This window comes from Rhipicephalus sanguineus, chromosome 2 (assembly GCF_013339695.2).
Source record: "Rhipicephalus sanguineus isolate Rsan-2018 chromosome 2, BIME_Rsan_1.4, whole genome shotgun sequence".
NCBI classification, from domain to species: Eukaryota; Metazoa; Arthropoda; class Arachnida; order Ixodida; family Ixodidae; genus Rhipicephalus; species Rhipicephalus sanguineus.
In genome coordinates, this window is record NC_051177.1 from 208,450,501 (window position 1) to 208,468,925 (window position 18,425).

At 48.5% G+C, this 18,425-nt stretch overlaps 1 protein-coding gene across 2 annotated transcripts; it reads right to left on the reverse strand.

Moving 5' to 3' along the window:
• Window positions 1-155: 155 nt before the first annotated feature.
• Window positions 156-17,988, reverse strand: LOC119381461 (uncharacterized). 2 transcript variants are annotated; one of them, XM_037649267.2, is made up of 6 exons: window positions 17,456-17,988; window positions 17,174-17,376; window positions 5,673-5,879; window positions 2,999-3,079; window positions 1,469-1,546; window positions 156-757 (listed from the first exon to the last, which is right to left on the reverse strand). In XM_037649267.2, exons 2-6 carry the CDS (start codon window positions 17,222-17,224, stop codon window positions 680-682), a joined length of 495 nt encoding a protein of 164 aa, XP_037505195.1. In that variant the 5' UTR covers window positions 17,225-17,376; window positions 17,456-17,988; the 3' UTR covers window positions 156-679. The 2 variants fall into 2 exon arrangements, with proteins under 2 accessions (XP_037505195.1, XP_037505194.1); XM_037649266.2 differs by having other exon boundaries at window positions 17,174-17,988.
• Between the last annotated feature and the right edge of the window lie 437 nt (window positions 17,989-18,425).

Sequence of the window (18,425 nt, forward strand, 5' to 3'; positions counted from 1 at the left end):
AGTTCCACGCAATTGGCCGCAAGAGGCCGCCACTCGCGCGCGATCGCACTGAAAGCACGCCACGCGTTCAAAGAAAGGAAAAAGAAAATGCGCTCAAAGTCAGGAGGCGCGTGTGACGTACCTTCTTCCTCACTGCCATCCCTCCCTCCCCCCGCCCCCGCTTAGCTTCCAGTGCTTTCGTCGGGGCGAGAGAAGAGATAAAGCAATTACAGCGTGCGACATACCTTTGTAACTCCGCTCGTACTGTGCGGATTCTAAAAATTTTTGCGGCGTTCGATTCGTGAGGCAATAAGTTCCTTTGTGTTGCAGGGCCCTTTCAAACGTTCCGCAAGCAGTACCAAGGTGGCAGCTCGGTGAGCGATGATCTCTCTGAAAGCGATCGTCTCTGGGACCTTCTCTGTGCACATAACTGGAATACATGCTATACAGTAATTCTAAGCATATAAGGGATTAGCTAGATACTTCTACAAGTGTGCTTGGATGCTCACGTTCCATTTTCTTCGAGAACAGGGTCAGTTGCAACAAAGCAGAAAGGGGCCTGCGAAAGTTGCTGCGAAAGTCCCTACCAAATGACAGCGGGCGCTTAGCGGGGCAGCTGCCGTAAATTACCACTACTTCGCACATCACTGTATGCGGGTGCGAATTTTGGTCACAGTGATTGGCGCTCCACAGGAAGATATCAGAGCGGTACGGCCAGGTAGCCCCGGCGGGCCCTAGCCTTGCAGCACACCGTCGTGGCCAGGGTTAAAGTCACCAGCTGCAAAGAGAATGACGGCGAGTAAGTATGCCTGTGTACGAATGGCTTCACTCCGATCTTTCATCTTGAAGTGCAAAAGCGCAAAAACCACAACGGAGAGAAAGAGCGAGAAGCACCACAGCCGCCGTCTTGTGACTGAAGGTTTTATCGATTCATTTACATAAGTATAAACAGGCACACAGGTACATGTGACATGCTAAGGGTATAATATCTGCTTCAGAACGGAAACGTGCTTGTCATGCAAACCGACTGACGTTCGGCTAACACATATTTTTTTGTCTCTACAAGAGGTCCCCACCACTTTTCGGGTAATGTGGCATTTATGTCTATATGCAAGCTGAGTTCTCGCGAAGGGTACAGCCACGTAATCGTCTGCACTGCTCTAGAAAGCTGTATTAGTAAAGTGTGTGTGTGTGTGTGTGTGTGTGTGTGTGTGTGTGTGTGTGTGTGTGTGTGTGTGTGTGTGTGTGTGTGTGTGTGTGTGTGTGTGTGTGTGTGTGTGTGTGTGTGTGTTTGTCTGTGTCTGTGTTCTAGCTTCGTTGTGAGAATATTCAGATTTTGCGGTATAACTGCAGATGTGGTGCTCTGGATTATTCTACTTAGGCAACGCCATGTTGTGAGCGCATGCCAACAACGTACTACAGTATATCGCAATGCACGAGATGCTGTCTTCAGTGGTACCCATATGCGCGCAAAAACGTATGCACTTACCAGAACGAACACGGCCAATGACTGCACCAAAATACTCCAGTGTCGCCGATTGTTCACGTCAAAGTTTTTGGTGCACACCTGGAAATTCAAAAAGACAGACTGATGGGCTAGTTCGTAGTGCATAACTCAGAACAAAAGCGCAAAGAATCACACGGACGGCCACAGGTAACCTGGTAACAGGTTACCTGACAGGTAACACCTGGAAATGTAGAGAAGTGGCGCTTGTAAACATAACGCAGCACCGTCGGTTTTAAAACCTGTATGCTGCTCAAGCGTATGCTTCTTGTCACGAATAGTTGTATGAGCGGCGGTTCAAAGTAAACATACTTATGTGCCTGTAAAACACCGTGAAGACCAAGAAATATTTAGTCCTATATTGGTACTGGATGAAGGAACGTACTGACGGCTTCATTAAACGGGTGGTCAGACGATGGAAAGGAGTCGTCGAATAAGCCAGCAGTTCAATAAATTGGTTCGACAAGGAGAGGATTATGACGATCTCGTTTTCATCTAAATAATATTAGTAGTAATACTTGTCCTCGCTTAGTCCCCATGCGAAACCACACAGTTGTGCTTTTCAACATTTTTCGTGCGCCTCAGCCTGTGCTATGGTTCCACTTAAAGTCACACTATTCGTCTGTCTAACAGTAAAGGGAAATCCCGGCTTCCACCATAATAACCGACCTCTTCAACACTGTCACCAAGCTTTGGCCCAAAAGTGATTGGCGCTTGATTGATGCTTGCTATCATGCCGACTTTGAAGTAAAACAAGTAGTTGTACTGTAGCGGCAAGCCCTCGTACATGACACCGTGACAACTTTGGGAAGCAAACACTATTCAAATGGTTCAGTTCAAAATGAGAGAGTGTCTGCAGAGTCACACCTCTTTCATTGCATTCATGCGCTCACAACATGGCGTTGCCTAAGTAGAATAATCCAGAGCACCAACATCTGCAGTGCACACACACACACACACACACACACACACACACACACACACACACACACACACACACACACACACACAATCATCACAAGCATCAATCGCTTAGTCCCCATGCGAAACCACACAGTTGTGCTTTTCAACATTTTTCGTGCGCCTCAGCCTGTGCTATGGTTCCACTTAAAGTCACACTATTCGTCTGTCTAACAGTAAAGGGAAATCCCGGCTTCCACCATAATAACCGACCTCTTCAACACTGTCACCAAGCTTTGGCCCAAAAGTGATTGGCGCTTGATTGATGCTTGCTATCATGCCGACTTTGAAGTAAAACAAGTAGTTGTACTGTAGCGGCAAGCCCTCGTACATGACACCGTGACAACTTTGGGAAGCAAACACTATTCAAATGGTTCAGTTCAAAATGAGAGAGTGTCTGCAGAGTCACACCTCTTTCATTGAACTGAATGCTAAATTGTGCATAAATCTAGACGCCTTCACGTAAAGCAATTGAAACGCGAGAAGTCGAGCCAAGGCGTACGCCACGCCAGGAACACCGGGTAGCATTGAGTGGACACAAAAACGGGCACGCACTCTTTCCTTGATGCAAGCGTTTAGTTGCAGTCCCAGATAGACCACCAGTGCTGCAGTCACCAGCGACACCACGCTCACGTACTGCGAGAGAGACAAAGAGAAAATGTTACATATCCGTTTCCATTTGATTGGAAGAAAGTCGTTGTCATAACCGAAGCGTTATCTTAACAAAAGCGGAGAAAATAAGCGGTTACAATTTTCCAGCGAAGCTGGCGTCCTCTAATTGGGCGAAATTTTTCGCGGCGTCTTCCTCACACACGAAAACAAAGAAAGGTGAGAGTGGGCCGACACTGGACCTGGTGCGATACCGGCCTAAACAGGGGCGGAGATAAGCAGGCTTCAAGCACTCCTTCCCAAATAATAACAATCGCAAATAATGTGGGTGTTCTAAATAAATAATGCTTCAAAATACACCTTTCCGCACCCGTCTAGTTTGGGTGGCGCATGTCGTCAAGCAGATAATGCGGCAGGAACACGCAAGTTGCTGAATCAGAACTATCTGATAAATGAGCTCTTGTCTAAGCCTGCAAAAGTTTTAGTGGTGGTCTTTAACAGTTTCGCTGGACATCCACTTTTGCGGGCGGGGGATGGCGAGTCCATCTTTCTTTTCTAGTGGTTCTGAGACCAGATGTAATACAACACTAAATGGCCTGCGTCGCCACCTCAGCTAGTTGATAGTGCAGAAGGAAACAGAAACGCGTCAGTGAGTCTCACTGCCCGGAAGTGAGTCAGCGTCTACACATCTTAGTCTCCGGCATCGGTTCTCCTTTCCTGGTCAAACATGCTAAAATTATGCAACGCATCGCACAAATCCACAGTTCTTAGGAGCTGCGCGCATATCGCTACATCTACTGTGTCACACATTTCAATTTAGAATGGCACATAAAGGTGGGCCCTTTATATCCAAGTCTGGTGGTCTCACGTGGGACAGTCTATTTGCACCTCGAGAGCTTGGATGTCACGTGACCTGAACATGACGCCATAGCACCGCCGTACAGTTTGAACGAAAGGCAAGGTTGTGCCTCGCGTTACATAAGCATCGCCATTCGGCCAGTGTCAGTGGTTCGCCCGTGTCACTCGGGGACCAGTAACCTACGCCGGGCGCTTCGTTGTCCTCAGTATTTCGCCAGCATCACCACTGTCAGAGCCACGGTCGACAGTGGCGTGCCACTCTTCCAACGACGTCATGTATGACGTTTCTGCTCGGGCGACGTGACACCGAGCTTCTGAAGTGCTAATAGATTATTCCATCAGACACTGCCAATTCCCCGCAGGGTGAGCGTCATCCAGAGCGACTTGCAACTTTCTGCTGAGAACGGAGCAGGAAGCGAGTTTCTACTCTTTAATGAGAGAGCATTGCTTGGCTAAGTGGGCGAACCAGACGTTATCAAAACGTGGCAGAAAAGCTGAAAAATGTTACAGAAATAACGTTATTTTTTTTAACTATTACTGAAAAATGTGGCCACGGTGAGTATTAGTCGAACCTCTGTTCCACCGTCACTGCTACCGCTCCGTAGCCGAATTCGATGACCACAGCGCCACACTTACCTTTCTTGTAGTATCTGGGTTTTTACGCCCCAAAAACCACGATATGATTATGAGGGACGCCGTAGTGGAGGGCTCCGGAAATTTTGACCATCTAATGCTCTTTAACATCACACAGTACACGCGCATTTACCATTTTGCCTCCATCGAAATGCGGCCGCCGCAGTCGGGATCGAACCCGCGACCTTCGGGTCAGCAGCCGAGCACCGTAACCGCTAAACCGCCGCGGTGGACACCGTTACTTTCTTATTTACACTCTACAATGCATCATAATATAGAAATATGACTGGAAATGTCACCCTCTCTTCGAATACGTTGTTCTACGTAGGAGGTTCAACTTGAAATCAGCACACATCACGTATGGAGCACACATTCTCTACAAAATTCTTCCTTGCTGAACTCGCGTTAACCTCAGCGTGTCCCACCGACACACGTGTCCCCACAAGTGGGCAGGCCAATCTCACAAGTTATATCGCCTTCAAAGCTTTGCGTCATCACTCCTTTAGGTTAGGTTCATAAATAAAACTAGCTCTTTCCAATGCAGCACCAACGAAAGTAACTTCATATATGTGTCCGTTTCTTTGTAAGGCACATTAGTGTTAAACTCTAACACTATGAACGAAAGTACAATAGGTGTGCCTGTAGTGAACGAGATACCTCTTCCCCCGAGATAACCAGGCTAACGCTGCTTGAATATGACGTGAAGTGTTTTCTTTGTACTAATTTTGTTTTGTGAGTAGTAAATAATTGCTAGCATAGCCCAGTCGAACGCATTGGAATGCAGCTGTGGACTGAGTAAAATATCAAGCCTCCCTGTTCAATAATCAGAACAAGGTGATTATCCTCGCCAAAACGGGCTGCAACTCTTTTTGTGTTACCTCGCATCAAGATATACGCGCTACATATCTACTAAGGGTTACCACTCCGACATGCACAGTGATGTCTGATGTGATATGAAACTATTTTTGTAAATTCGGTGTATATCTGATTTCGTGTAAGGTGCTGTCGATATTCTGTACGCATCCTAGTTCATGGATTTAAAAAAATGCCACAGAAAGCACGGCGAATTTGGAGTAGACACAATCCATAAACGTGGTGAGCATTCGCGTCAACATTCGTAAAGACGTACCACCACCATCCATCCATAACGCTCTCCACACGAGCCGCCGCAACCGAGCGTGGCAATCAGCAGTAGCATGCAACCGGAAACGATGTAGAAGCCGGCGACCTCAGCCGGCGGCCGGCCGCTGTCATCGTCCAGCAGGGCGCGAGATACCTCCAATTCGGGCCGCAGTAGTGCCACCAGACCGGCCGAAAGCAGCACTGCACCCACGGTCTGTGTAGAACAAAAGAAAACGTCCAGGCGTTGGTATGCCTGCACTCACGGAAGTCATGCTCACTTGAACAATCAAGTTAACATTCAAAGGCAAGTGCTAGTATGTACGAAGAATACACGGCAAATATAGCGCCTGACGGAAATGTGGGATTGATTGCGTACACGCTAAGAAGTAAATTCTGTCTTGTGACCAGGCGCATGTATGTTTCTTTTGTTTCCTCATTACCTGGGTGACCTTATTCCTGGTAAACACGGCTTGTAGCCGACACCAGGACTCTGTGGCCCTCATGATTCTGTGATCTCTGCAGTAAGTTCAACTGATCTTCTGGATTTTGTTCTCGATTTTGTTCAGCAGTTTATTCTGCATAGCCTAAAATTTTTGCGTTGTTTCGGTATTCCCATGTGGTACAGGGTGTTAGCTGTGTCAAGGCACTATTATGTGGCGTAGAAAAGTGTCCTTTGTGGATACGTCCTTGCGCGAAGTATTCTCCAGGTCACTCCTTGTTCTCTGTCGAGTTTCCCGTGAGCAGGCTAAACTGCGCAGAGCTCACCGCGAGTACAAAGCCACGCTATACAAAGGGGAAGGAAACAAACCGAAGGGACGAAAGGAAAGCTTTTTTGTGCTTCTTTTTTTTTTTGTCAAAGCAACACATCTCACGTACAGTGGTGAGCAATATGGGCTGGAATACTGAAATTACCTTTTAAAGGTCATAGCGGGAAAGCGCAGGTGACAGGCACAGAAGTGTTCTAAATGCTCGAGTGGAAAGTTATCTCTTGCAAATCAATACATGACGTCCATATGAGTACATTACAAGTAATCCTTAAATATGCATGATTTCGGTATTTCAGCTCATATTGCTCATGATAGCACACTATGCTGTCAACGCAGGACTTGGATCATGGCGATGCTTCAAACATGGGGATGAAATGGTCGCCGTGAAACATACAGGTTAGAGGCGCATCCGCAGAACAGCCACTCGCCGCATGCCGTTTGCAAAAGTCTAACGGCTGCGCTAGCGTCACGGAAATGTCGTGAACGGCTGAATATTTCCGGCCGCACAAAGGATGGATGGTGGCGGCACGCGCAAAGTGGTGCATAAGCGGCGGCGCTTCGTATCGTCGGTGTAGGCCTTCACCGCTTCGAAACTGCAGAGGACGGTACTTGAATAAGAGCTGCCAACGCCCATATGCCATGCTAGGTTTTGTTACCATCGCTGCCGTTTTTACCTTGCAGAAAAAGAAATGCTTCGGGCGACGCCTGTGATCGGTCAACAAAATTGTCCATCATACGGCCCCTGCGCTCGCGGCCTTGGAACATTCGAACCAGGCATGCGGCCTGACTGACACACTGTTACTATAGAAGAATTCCAGCCTGCCTAGTGTTACTGTGCCTTCTCTGAACTGGGTCATAAAAGGAGGGACGTGCCCCCCAGTATCAGCGGCTGGGGTGTGTGCGTGTTTCTGGTAAAAGGGGGAGAGCCCGACGGACGACAGGAAAGAGCCAGCGAACCTTTCGAGCTTCGTGGACGTTTCCATTTCTTTGGTGCGTCCTATAAATAAGTTCGTCTTGTTTTAATCACCGGTTTTTCTTTTACTGTAGTTTTTTTCCGTAATTGTATTGAGGCAGTTTATTGGATTTATGGCCGCGATCATACAATCGGGAAGATAGGTCAGACATCGGAAGTCTCCCGGGCTTATCGGGAGAGTTGGCAGAGAAGGCATTGCATCAATGCCATTGATGCAATGCCTTCTCTGTCCAATGTACGAGAGACCACAGAACAGAGGGGCATTGTGCACAACGTCGCTGCGGCATTCCACAAATCTCGTGAGGCGCTTCTTTTACTTTCCGGTCGTCGCATCGCCTGGGTTGACCAGCCTGCATAAACGTGCTGTTTGTTCGGGGCCGAGAAAACAACCCGCCTCCCGGCCCTTCCAACAATCTTCTTGATGTGATGGGAAATGTTGTGAAAATATAGTATGACGGTGGTATTCTGCATGCCTTCGGTAACAGAGCGCGCTGTTCGTCCAATTTGCATTTCCTGTGCAAGCGTTTCTGCATGCGGAGCGAAAATTCCTGGAAGCTCTCTGATCGCACCCGCTTAACCTGCGACGACTTGAAGTTGCGCCCCTTTTCACGCGCACATGGCCTCATTAAAGCATTTCTAAAAAGAGGAGTTGTCACTCTCCGTTTCGATGTCTTTGAATGGGCAGACGAATATGGAGGAAGACCCTTGTGAAACGGGGGGCGTAAACTCACCATATATGACTGGCTTGGTGAAGCCAGTCATGACCTATGCAATTAAGTGAAAAAGGCAATCTATCCCCTTGTTATCACAGCCTGTCTTTTTGAAAATCAGAAGGAAATCGTCCACGGGATGGAAGATTCGAACGACGCTAGCGTCTCGCACGAATTCCACAAGCTCTCTGTCCCTTCTAGCCAACAGCAGGTCTGTGAGTGTGCCGTCGCTTCGCCGATAGACACTACCCACAAGACGTAGACTGGTGTGTGTTATGTGTATGTGCTTGTGCAAAATTGTGATGTCTCACGGAAGAAGGTCTCACGGAAACATGTGGACACGGGACGGAACTGAGGAGCACGTTGCACAAGCACATACACATAACACACACTTCAAACTACGTCTAGTGGGTAGTGTCTATCGGCGCAGCGACGGCACACTCACGGCCCGTCGGCCGCGCGGCGATGCTGTCACCGAAGGTCCAGGCGTGTGTCGGGACGAAGGCCCGGCACCACGTGGTCTGGAAAGTCGCCCAGCACAGTAGCGGCCCCGGACACGGCTCGGCCGCGCATGAACACGTGGACGCCCATTGCGCACAGGACCCAGGGCACAAGTCTTCGGTTACCGCACACTTAGTCGGAAACGCGGGTCCCGCCCAGGCAGTTAAAGCTAGAGCTATGGCCGACTCACCCGCGCACGCTCATCGTCTCTCGCGCTTCTGGCAATCAGAAGACGCACACGCGCAATCGACCACGCACTTCGAATCAGCCAGTTCCTACCACAAGGTCGTCAAGACTGGCGCCAAGCATGTACCTATTAATACGCCATCTTTCTGAATATGCAGCTCATCTTGGAACTCGACAAAAGTAGACCTCAAGTACAACGCCAAGATGCCCATGGAGCTGCGATGCCGGTGCCACAAGAGTTCTGGGAGTGAGTAGGCCTAAACGAATCGATGCCTTCCGCGACAGCTCCACAAAACCGATGCAACAGGGAGCGAATAATACAAGTCCTTTAAGCCCACAGAAAATGCGTTTCTCTTCACAGGGCGGCCATCTTGAAAGTAAGGCATAGGTTCAGGGACAACATGGAATCTTGAAGAGACGAGAAATGCTTGAACACGGGGTGTCGCTGGAGCGAACGTTTCGACAAGCGGTCGTTTCTTCTTCAAGGCAGCCTACCTAAGCGCGTGTATGTTTGAAACGTGAATGTAAGTGGTAGTGTCTCGGGACTACGAACAATGGAAGGGTCCTCAACAGGAAGCACATACAATAACTGTGGAAGAGAGCGGCCTAGATTACCCGGAACGGGCACATATCCTTGTGGATCTTCGCCTTGAAGAAACCGGTCAAGCTGAGACCTCTGTCGCTCTTTATTGCGTTCGCCAGCCTTGTCACGTCCTGGTTTTTGCCCATCCTCACAGCGTCACGCTTTGTTTTCAAAGTATCCATATCCCGGGATGGTTTCAACGTGAGTCCAACCATCGCGATTTATCTAAATAAAGTCACTAAAGCTTATTACTGCAGCTCGCCAACGCACCAGCTATACACTGCTAAACATGCCGACTACTACAAGTACCGGCATGCACTGCGGCAGAGGTGGCGCAGTGCAACTCGCGGTGAGATGGACCTATTGCGCTCCATATGGTACGGTTAAGTTCAACGAACAGGGATAGATGTCACAAACAGGCTGGCCGACGTTTCGATAGAGGGGAACCTACCTATCTCAAAGAGGCACCATGTCATCCTTGGCGTGTTAATTTCAAGAGGGTTAGCTGCCGACGCCATGTCCCGTCGTTCCATGTCCCATGGTTGGTGGAAACATTGGTCTCCAACACATCCTTTGTTTGACCACTGCTGAAACTCTCGCTTTTGTAATCTAACAGAGTTACATTGATCTAAAGCTCCACTTGTACGGATGTGTTACATGTTTGATGTATATAGTTAGTCGAAGGTTACTGCTGTTCAGGCTTGGTCATAGGTGACATGGGGTCCTGTTCATCATTTCTCAAATACCTGAAGCGGTGTAGTTTGTGCGTACATGAGCACTGCCAGTAGTATGCGCCTAGTGCACCGTCTATAGAGGCGCCACTGATAGCCACCTAGCGGGCGCCGGCGACAGTACGTGCGGGAAGCCGCGCAGACGACAATGCTTTGCATAGCTTTGCTGTGAGGGGATGAATGAAGTTCGCGGCTGCGATTTCCCCTTCGTTTTGGTGCCAGACAACTAATTCTGCGCTGGCAGCTGCAGGAAAGGCGCGGGCCTCTACGAAAGTGAACTTGTGCACGGTGTTTGTCACAAACGAGCGCTAACTAAGCTGTAAGACTTTGATCTGGGCGAGTTGGTGCGCGTCGCCGATTTCAAACGACGGCATGAAAACCCGGCGCCGACGGTTCGTGCGCAAGAGGGCGCGCGCATCGAAAAAAAATTACACCATCTCCCGCTAAAGGGGACCATGAGGCGATGCGAAGCCGGAACACTTGCACGATCGCGTTCCGTTGGCGTTCGTTGGGCATGTTACCGACCTCGCGTCGTGGAACGCGAAGAGGAACACTACGCGCGTCGTGTCTTCCCTCTAGCCCGGCCGTTAACTCTCACAGGGCGAGCGGAGAACGCGTTCGACAGGCGCGCGAGAGGGGAGCAGCGTAGGAGGGGAGAGAGAGGGGGAGGGGACGTGCATGCGCTGGCGCTCAACGCGGCGTTGCGCAGGAGAGAATTTCGGCATGTCGAGCCCGCATTTCAGAGGAGTCAACCGAAGCAAGCGCTGAACAACGCGCGCAGCGCTCTACCCGCTTGAACGAGAGGAGAGTAGAGGAGGAGAGTAGCGCATGCGCCCCGAGAGCAGAAGCGAGAACGCAGGAGAAGCGCAAGCAGGTGCTGGGAGAGAAGTGGAGAGAGTAACGCGCAGCTGTTGGAGAGAGGGAAGGAGGAGAGTTGCTCATGCGTAGCGTGAGTGCGGACGCCCAGGCCAAGGCCGCGGGACATACCCCCGAGCAAGAGATGCTTCGCATCTAAAACAAGTATTAAAAGGCGCCGAAAGCGCGCCCCTTACCCTCTCCGCATAAGACACCGCCGAGACAGCCAACGCCCGCGAATGATCGGGAGACTTCGAGAAATCAAAGCGGCGCCGTCTGATTCCGCAGACGAATCGGTGAGAAGGATCAAGCCCTTTCCCTAGTTTTTGCTGCGCTACGCACAGACGAATCATGTAAAACCTTCCCGAACCCAGCGACCAGCCGATACAGGCGATACAGGCGCGCGGCGATGGAGGGTCAGTCAGTGAGGGGTCAGTCAGCGAAGTATTTATGCCGTTCAAGTGATAGTGCGGTTCGCTCGACCAAAGAGGACGTGTTATTTGATGATGTAGTGCGGTCAGTCGCACTTTGAAGTATCAAGAAATGGCGCCGTGGGAGCAATGACAAGTTTTGAAGAGGGTCGCCGAGGAGACATGTGATGACCGACTGCGAAGGAGAACGAACGCCCGGGTCGCAAGACTTGTGTTTTGGCAAGATGGTTCATACATGATGCGGAAGAGACGAGCGCTATGGAACGGGGACATAGACAAGACAATATACAAGAGCACAAGAGCACTTGTCCTGTGTGCCTCTTGTCTATGTCCGGGTCGCGCTGTCCATATCGAAAAAAAAGTATGTTTAATTACCAACGCGCCCAACTTGACGTTTTGAGAACGAACCGTCAGCGCTACTGTCTACGCGGAGTGAATCGTTAGGCCGGTGAATATGAAAGGTGGGTCGCGCAGACCAGCGTAACAAGGCCCAGCTATGAGGTGCAGCTCGTGGTGAACATCCGCTTTGTTTTGTTTACAAACGCGGCGTCTCAATCACTTCTTGTTCTTCCTGAAGCCAACCACTGCAGCATTTCTATTTCTGTTAATAATAAATACAGAACGTTTGAGCAATTGCACGGCGGTCGAACCGAACCAACACATGCTCAGGCTGCGATAACTTTCGTCGCCATGTCGTGCAGTCTCAGTTATGTGTAATTCGCACGTCAATATCCCTCCTCGCCAAAAAACCATATACGGGCCACGAAGTCAACAAAACCAATCACTGTGCACTCAGGAAATTGCATCTGGGCGGGTTTCGAGTAAGAGAATTCCTTATCTTGTAGAGAACGCGAGGGCCTACTAGAACATTTATCAATTCTTCTTATGTGAACCGCCTCGACAACTCCATGTGTGTTTTCTTTGCTTTGTGAAAAAAACCATGGCACCTTGGAGCGCTTTAAAGAGGCCTTGAATTTTTGCAAGAAAAAGATTGATACGCGCGAGCTATAGACAAGGACGCAGAAGACACGGAAGAGCGCAAACTTTCAGCTAACTTTATCTTTCGTCGTCGTCGTCAATATATATGCTCATTCACTCACGTGGTAACAACGGTAAACACACTGTCACTCTCTGCAGATTACAACAGGCCACGCAAGAACCTCATTGCTTTGTGAAAAAAAAATTGGGGGACCCTTAAGCTTCGCCTTTCAGAGTTGAACACGATAGCGAAATCCGGCCCCTAGTGCGCACTTCAACCACTAACTGCATACTTATTAAGGTGTGTTGTTACACGCACACAGACACACACACACACACGCGCGCGCGCGATGTACCTATGGTAATGGTACAGGTTTTCGATCTAAAGCACTTCCCTGCTGTAGTCGAGACATGTTTCTCACAGTGCCTCACAGATGGCAGCACATTATCTAATGTTTGCTGTTTGCTTGATCAACGCCTCCTCTAGAAAGCAGGCGTTGGCTTGATATGTTTTCCGCTAGATGGACATAGTTGTCCATTTTTGGAGCTGTTTGCAAGTTTGTGTGTGTTTTTAGCGGCGATGGGTGCACTATCCCGGCTTTTTTCGATGCATGGCGTCGCGCAAAAAAACGTAGTTTGATGGCCTCGACAATGCACCTACAAATCGCCGAATGGGCTCATTTTCGTCGTGACACCTGCCGAACAAAATGCGTTAAGGAGACTCCTTCCACTACATGGCATTTATGTAGTGTTTTTTTCCGAAGCAGTTGCAAGTAATATCATAGCTTCGTGGTAGCACACATGCGTGCCGCGCAAACGGCCCGGGTTCGATCCTCAATTGGACTGAAGATTTTTTATTGTTTATTTTATTTGCATCTTTCTCGGTTTTTCGCTCACAAACGACGCCATCATCGACGCTGACGGCGGAATTTCTGCGAAATGAGCTCTCTAACGCTATCGCGTTAAAAAAAAATATCATGTACCTTGGACACTGCTCCACAGGCTCATTTCTTGCCATGCTGGCCCGAATGCAACCTTTTTCTCTCCCCAGCTACAAAAAAGCGGGAACTTTGATTAGCGATAAAGCCAGTGGAAGCAGTAATGAGAAAAAAAAAGGACAGTTTACGATCAATCACACATCTCGGTTCGTTACCTACAAAGTCGGTGTGGTATGTTTATTTTATTTAACGTATTAACTTCTGTAACAGTAAACGTCGAAGCCGCTTTCTTCTGAAATTAAACGAGTATGTGCGGGACGTGAAAACAGAATAAATTTGTCCATCAGGGGCGTTGCTAGAAATTTTTTTCGGGGGGAGTTCAACCATACTTTATGTGTGTTAGTGCATGTGTTTGTACGTGCACGTGTATATATACAAATTTCGGGGGGGGGGGAGTGTTTGAACCCTCCCAACCCCCCCTCCCCCCCTGGTACGCCCCTGTTGTCCATTGTATACGGTTCAGCGCGGCAAAAACCGGCGATGCAAAGCAGTGTTTCGAGACAATATTATTTTGTCACACACAAAAAGAGACACGCAGAGCTATTGAGGCCTGCCACATAAAAAGACTAGGTGATAAGCGTGCACTCTACAAGATAAGGAATTTGCTTACTCGAAAATATGAGCATGCCGTTGACCTGCGCGGATGCGTTGTCATAAGCGCACAGTGATTGGTTTCATTGACTCGATGCGCATGTTACCGATATGGAGTTTTATTGCAAAGAGAGACCTTAACCTACAAATTGAACGCTGAACACCTCAGCGTTCACCACATGATGTTCCATTATTTTTACTAAGGCGAAAGCCCTACATAGCTCACGAGTATAAAAACTTAATATTTGCTGGAGTTTAACGTTCCATAACCACAATGAGGGTCGCCGTGGTGGAGGGCTCGGGAAATTTTGACCACCTGGGGTTATTTAATGTGCACCTACATATAAGTACACGGGCCTCTAGCATTTTCGCCTCTATCGAAAATGTGGCTGGGATTCGCGAAAATTTAAGTGGGCCGATCTCGGAGGCAGTGCAACACCGGGTGAGATGCAGAAAGGCTCGAAGTGGAGGGAGGTATCCCAAGTGATTGTAACAGGTAATTAATGCACAGGCTGAACCAAATGTACATTACTGAGAATCGCAGGTGGATTACCGTGAATAAAAGCTTGATCACAAACGACTTAAAGTCAGTCAAAGTGCAGCAACTGTGAAATAACAGAAAACCAAATGTTAAAGGAAATTAAAGGTCTATCCAATGTGAATTAACATATCAAAAACCGAGTCTCAGCATGCAGAACCAGTGGTAGTGTATAGGCGACCGAAAGAGAACAAGCAATAGGAAGTAACGATGTAATCGACGGTGCGCTTCAATGAGAGCAAAAGAAGAGAATTTTGAGGGCTCGTTTCTTTGTTTGACAGAACCTTAATGAAAACCAGCAGTCAACAAAGCCAATAAAGGCATAGGCACGTTGCTTGTACCGTTTCAAGTGTATTGTAATAATTGTGCTACAGACGTGAAGAAAGTAAAGTGGACGAAAAGGCAACTCGCCGCCGGCAGGGACTGAACCTGCAACTTTCATATAACGCACCCGATGCCCTACCAATTGAGCTACGGCGGCGGTCGTCCTCTCATCGACTTTATCGGATACTTAAGTGCATGCAAACCCTGGAAGTGTTAGTCAGAGCCGCTCCTATAGCCATGACGGCGAGTGTGGGACCTTCTTTCTTTGCGTGCTGGCGTCACGTAGCACGTGAGAGCAAATGCTTTCGCTTAGTGCTCTCCTAAGCGTTAGCTGAAGCGACTGTCACTTTGTTTTCGTTTTCTTCCACTGGCCCCTTTTGGCACGGTGTCCTCAACTGTGCACTTATCCTTACCACTTTTGTCCACTGCTGGCCGAGAACAAGCAAGGGACATTGAACTTTGGATGAACTTAGCCTCCTGCATATCCAACGTGCCTCCATTTAACTTCAACGTGCTCGGTATTGCAGCATACAATATCACTGCTGATGACACTGCCATTTTATACGTGCTGCGATCCGGCAGCTAGGTCAGCATAATTTGTTTGCTCGAAAAGAATACAACCAATAAAGTACGTATTTACTTGGAGGCTCACATTTCGTTTTTATGTGCAAACGTACTGCCAGAATTACTTGTCAATAAGAAAACATCTATGTAATTACACCCTAATTATAATTGATAAAAAATCCGCAAATCAACTCACTACGACGTTATCTTTCTCGCGACTGAATAATGAGCGCCTTAGAATAGACTTATATGAATTTGAAACATTTACAAAAGTCTGTCGGAGTTCATGCCTCAAGGAGTCGAACTTAATTGCACTCTAGGGACGTGTTGTCTTCTTTCAGGTCTCTTGTGTCTGTGCGCTGATTTAAAAGGGCACTAATGAGAAAAAAAATTTCTCGCATTAGCATATTACAATTTCACGATGCAGAAAGCACCACTCTAAAGGCAAGAAGACGTTTGATAAGCGAGAAAACGCGCAAAAAGAAAATACAAGGGGCGACGCCACCATTAAGATCCCGCACCAGTTTACCGTGACGTCATAGATTTTGATGGCGCCCACTAGCGCCTACGTAATCGCTTCTCGCTAAAAATAATTTACATTGTGTTTTAGGTGACCCTAAGCATTAACATAGCAAGTTTAAGAAAGTTTCATTGAACTAATGCGGCCAAAGTACGCAAAACAACTTTGAAGTTCTTGACGTCACACTGGCGCTAACATTGACGAATTTAGCGACCGGCATTTACACTCTCAGAAGAGTATTGTGACTGGGTTTATAGTAGTTAATGAAAAAGGTTGAAGGTCTGGCAAGGCACTGTAATGACTGTTACAGCACGCTACCACTCGCAATCGCAGGACGGCTCTTCGTCTTCCTCTTCCATCTTCCGCACAGGGTCTTCTCCGCTTTATTGCTGTATTATGTATCTGTGTCAATTGCTAACAGGGGATCCTACTCATGAAAAGGAAATCCACCGAAGAATAAGCATGGGCTCGAGCGCTTACGACAGACGCTCCGAAATCACGACAGGCAACTTGCCGCTGTTTTAAAAGCGAAAAGTGTACAATTATTGGATATTACCAGTACTAACATACAGGCTTGAAACTTCGATGATAACAAGGAAAGTCAAGAAAAGGTTAAGGACCAGGCAGCGCGCATGCTATCGAAGGCAAAATGATATGATAGACGTAGCATTAACCGACCGGGACAGAGCCAAATGCATCGGAGAACGAACATTAATAGCCAATATCCTGTAGTTGATACTGAGCGAAAGAGTGAACCTAGGCGGGCTACGTTATGCTCAGTACCAGGGGCGTAGCCTGAGGGGGGTTGAGGGGGGGTTCAACCCCCCCCCCCCCCGAAATTTTTCAGTTTGGCTTGCGTATATATACACACGCACATACAAACGCACGCACGAACATACATAAAGTATGGTTGAACCCCCCCCCCCCGAAAAACATTTTTGGCTACGCCCCTGCGCAGCACCGACAAGCGGTGGTCAGTGAGAGCGACGGGATGGATTCTAGGGAAACGGGGTGGGGCAATGAAATTAACAAGTTCACCGCAGTCAAACGGAATAAGGTAGGGTGAATCGGAGACCGTTGGTCCTGCAATAGACGCTGACGATGGTCTTCGCATTGCGTAGAACCTGCATAACTTATATGCCGTAAAAAAGCGTTTCAGTGTCACGCAATTTACTTGCAACATTTCGACGCTAAGTTGTAAACGATACTTGGTCTACACTGAGCACAAAGAAATGTATTCACATTTGCACACACTCACCCACAGAGTAACGTTCGTCGTGAGAAGAAGGCATCGCGCTACGGGAGCCATGCCAACGTCGTATGCGGTCAGCAGTCGATATATCCACACTCACACACGTTGCCGATACGCAAGTTAGATGTAGGCTTCTCGCTTCAGAGGCACCACATCCTTGCGACGATTGAGGCACGGATTATACCGGAGAGCTTTACAGAGCCGCTTCCCTGCCAGGGATACAAAGCCGCTAACGTTCTTCCTTTTCCGCATCACTTCCTCATAGCTTCCCTAAATTATTGTTTTTACGTGCTATGCTACGATCTTCGTTACCGCTTGAATGAATTTACGGCTGGTGTGCACAATGCGTAAACGTATTCCAGCGCGCGGAGCTCGTTGTCAACATGCGCTGAGACACGTCGCAGAAGGGTCCGAACTTTCGCGCTGTAATCGCCACTGGTCCCTTGACGCACTTTCGAGAGGTACTCGGTGGCTCACAGAGCAGCGCAGCACACAAGAAAGCACAAACTTTGCGTCGGTAGCCGTTGTTGTTGAAACAGGCGGCTGCATACGTCACCCTCTGTCCCTCTGCTTCAAAGATGCAACGTCGAAGCTGGCGCAGTAGTCAGACCGGCTGCACCAAAGGCTGTATATCTTCAAAGGAGATGCCACGTGCGTGAAAGAATACGTAACAGATAGAAAACGAAACTCTTCCGTTGGATTTGCGCGCACATACGACGTCAAACGTGGCACCTACTAGCGGCGATGTCGCCCGCTGTCGTAATCGCTCGCGCTGACCGCCTTTTCTTCTGAGCGGCTGCCGTTATCTTATCCCTTCGCGCCAAGACGGAAGGCTGATGTTGTACGGCGCGACGCCTATATCACTGACGACGGCGGCGGTGTACGTGATGGCCTGCGTTATATCGCCGCTTTTATCCGCCGTCAAATGGCGTCCGTGAAGCCTCGTTGATACCGCGCCCATACTAGGAAAGCAAAACCTACGTGCTACATGTAAAGGCTAAAAGCGAGGTTTTCGCAGGAATAGCAGATGACCAACTTGGGGTTCCGATGGTTCGTTTTCCTCCAAATACGACATCGCAGCAATACGACAACTCAAAATTTGCAAGAGAAGCATAGTAGACCGGAATTGTCTTTCTCATTTCTTTCACAACATATGCCACCCCCTAAAGGTGCGACGCTGTCTTCTGTGCAGAGATACTGAAACCTATACGTTCTTCGCAGTCCCATGTTCGGAACAATTAGACTGAGAGTAGGAACA

Coding starts and splice junctions, on each gene's coding strand:
- LOC119381461 (XM_037649267.2), bottom strand. CDS start 17,224: ATGGCTCCCGTAGCGCGATGCCTTCTTCTCACGACGAACGTTACTCTG. Junction 3,080..5,672: donor GTTATGGATGGATGGTGGTG/GTACGTCTTTAC, acceptor TCTCTCTCGCAG/TACGTGAGCGTGGTGTCGCT. Junction 1,547..2,998: donor ACGCTTGCATCAAGGAAAGA/GTGCGTGCCCGT, acceptor TTGAATTTCCAG/GTGTGCACCAAAAACTTTGA.